Raw genomic sequence first — 2,054 nt, forward strand, 5'->3', positions numbered from 1 at the left:
ATGCAAGGATAGCATCCGGATGTTTTCATGTTACGGAAAAGATTTAGAAAGAAGAAGAAATAGATGCTATGATTGGAGAAAGACAAATGGAAAAGCGAAGAGCGTCTTGGGAAATTTCATTCTAAAAGTGTGAATATAAGCCTTTTTTTCACTACATTATTACCAGAGATGAATAATGGATTTATTTTTATATTCTTAACCGAAAAAACATCATGCATTACTCCATCATGTGGATGTGGACTTAGGATCTCGCATATCCTAAACATCTTCTAAATCTGTTTCTTTTGTTCAAGATGTGTAGAAGCAGAAAAATAATGAAATAATATGTACTTGTATTTGAGTTTTATTCTGCGGCACCAATAAAGCCTCTCAATAGAATATTAAAGAATTTGTAGTGCCCTTATATACATTATTTCTCTAAATACTCCAATCGTATTCCCCTTATCACAGTAACTACTAACTAAAATACAACTAATGATAAATCTAGGAAACCAACTAATAGTGAGCTGGTGGTGCTCCATCTAATTCTGGATGAAGATAATTATCCTCTTCTGGGTGAGCTTTATTCCACTCTAAAGATCGGATTATGGCCTCGGGGATTAATGGTACATGGCTGCCTTGGGGTATGAATCCGTTATGATCAGCAGTGTAGCTGAGTTTCACTATACTTCCGTCAGGAGCAACATGTTGAGAACTGCCACTGGCTCCAACGGCTCCAATTCCTTGTTCCTGCCCAACTATACCGTTTGTTGTTTCGTAAGCATATTGGTAGCTCCCATCTGGATGACTATCGCTTTGGTAATTGATGATTTGGGCATCCTTTTCGATATGATCAGCATTGGCTAGACCTAATATAGCAACCAATGCAATCTGGAAAAAAGAACAGTATTTATAATTACCGGCTTCACATTTCTCTGACTGATTTTCGCGATGAAAATATTTTCAAAAGTGCAGAATCCTGTCATTGGTGTCATTTTAATAGATCTTGATTCAATTCTAAACATATTTATTTTTCGCATTAGAGTCCTAGTGGATATGAGGAGACATCTTTGATGAATATTTCAAAAGATCACTCTTCGTTACATTGTCCAAGATGGGGCGTAACTTGAACATTTCTTCATTATTTTTATTGCGTCGCATCATAGAATCTACTCAAGAGAGATACAAGTTGTGTTGTAGTTTGTTTGGAAGCTTTACGAATTTTTGAAACGGTAAGCTCAAGTGTGCACCATAAAAGCATACAATCAACCAAATTGCACTTTCACTTTCTAACCACTTTTAACTAAAATTACTTACACACTTGAGCATGACGGTTACAAATTAAAATGATTCACTTAATCCCAAAGACAACAACCAACTGACGCTGAGAACGACGGTCATCTCTCTTTTTATATTAAAATATTAACATACATGCATTTTTTAGGATGACTTGTTCAGAGATTAAAAGTTTTGAAACTGGACGCTGCTCCTTCGAATATTCATATATGGAAAACTCATCCAATATTGCAGTTACTCTTAAGAAAAACTTTATAAATAAATTGGATGAATCAAGGCTGTAAGGTATGGTCACAAAAACTGAATTCATCGACACCGGTTGATTTGTTTTGATCTCCGATAGCTCGCGGGAGCACTCTTGTGGATAATGTATTCAAATATTAACATTTTCTCACTAAAATTATCACGACATCAACACTAAGCGGAAAGGTATCTTGCACAATGGTTGAATCGAACTCGAGTGTATTTCTTTTATGTGATATTTTGGAGATATATGATTAACGCATGTCCACGAAGATAGTTTAGAGTTAACACTATAGGATGATTCTATGCAATCACATGACTGAAAACCACCTAAAAAGAAGATTATTCAATAGAAATGAGGAAAAGTGTTTTCTGGAAACCACCTTTTTCGAACCTTGGCTTTCCTTTAGCTTTTTCCACGTTCAAAACTAGTGACAAAGAATTTCACCCATTTTCTCGACTTTACAAGAGTATTTGCTCCTTTTTAAGGTTTTGTGTGAAACAAAACCTTATTAGAATCGATTCGATGTCTGTCT

At 35.2% G+C, this 2,054-nt stretch overlaps 1 protein-coding gene across 1 annotated transcript; it reads right to left on the minus strand.

Moving 5' to 3' along the window:
* Positions 1-325: 325 nt before the first annotated feature.
* On the minus strand, positions 326-1,448 carry LOC119648959 (pupal cuticle protein Edg-78E-like). Its single transcript, XM_038050877.1, has 2 exons — positions 1,297-1,448; positions 326-870 (listed from the first exon to the last, which is right to left on the minus strand). The coding sequence occupies exons 1-2, from the start codon at positions 1,306-1,308 to the stop codon at positions 496-498; spliced, it is 387 nt and encodes a 128-aa protein (XP_037906805.1). The 5' UTR covers positions 1,309-1,448; the 3' UTR covers positions 326-495.
* Between the last annotated feature and the right edge of the window lie 606 nt (positions 1,449-2,054).

Source organism: Hermetia illucens, chromosome 2, assembly GCF_905115235.1.
Source record: "Hermetia illucens chromosome 2, iHerIll2.2.curated.20191125, whole genome shotgun sequence".
NCBI classification, from domain to species: domain Eukaryota; kingdom Metazoa; phylum Arthropoda; class Insecta; order Diptera; family Stratiomyidae; genus Hermetia; species Hermetia illucens.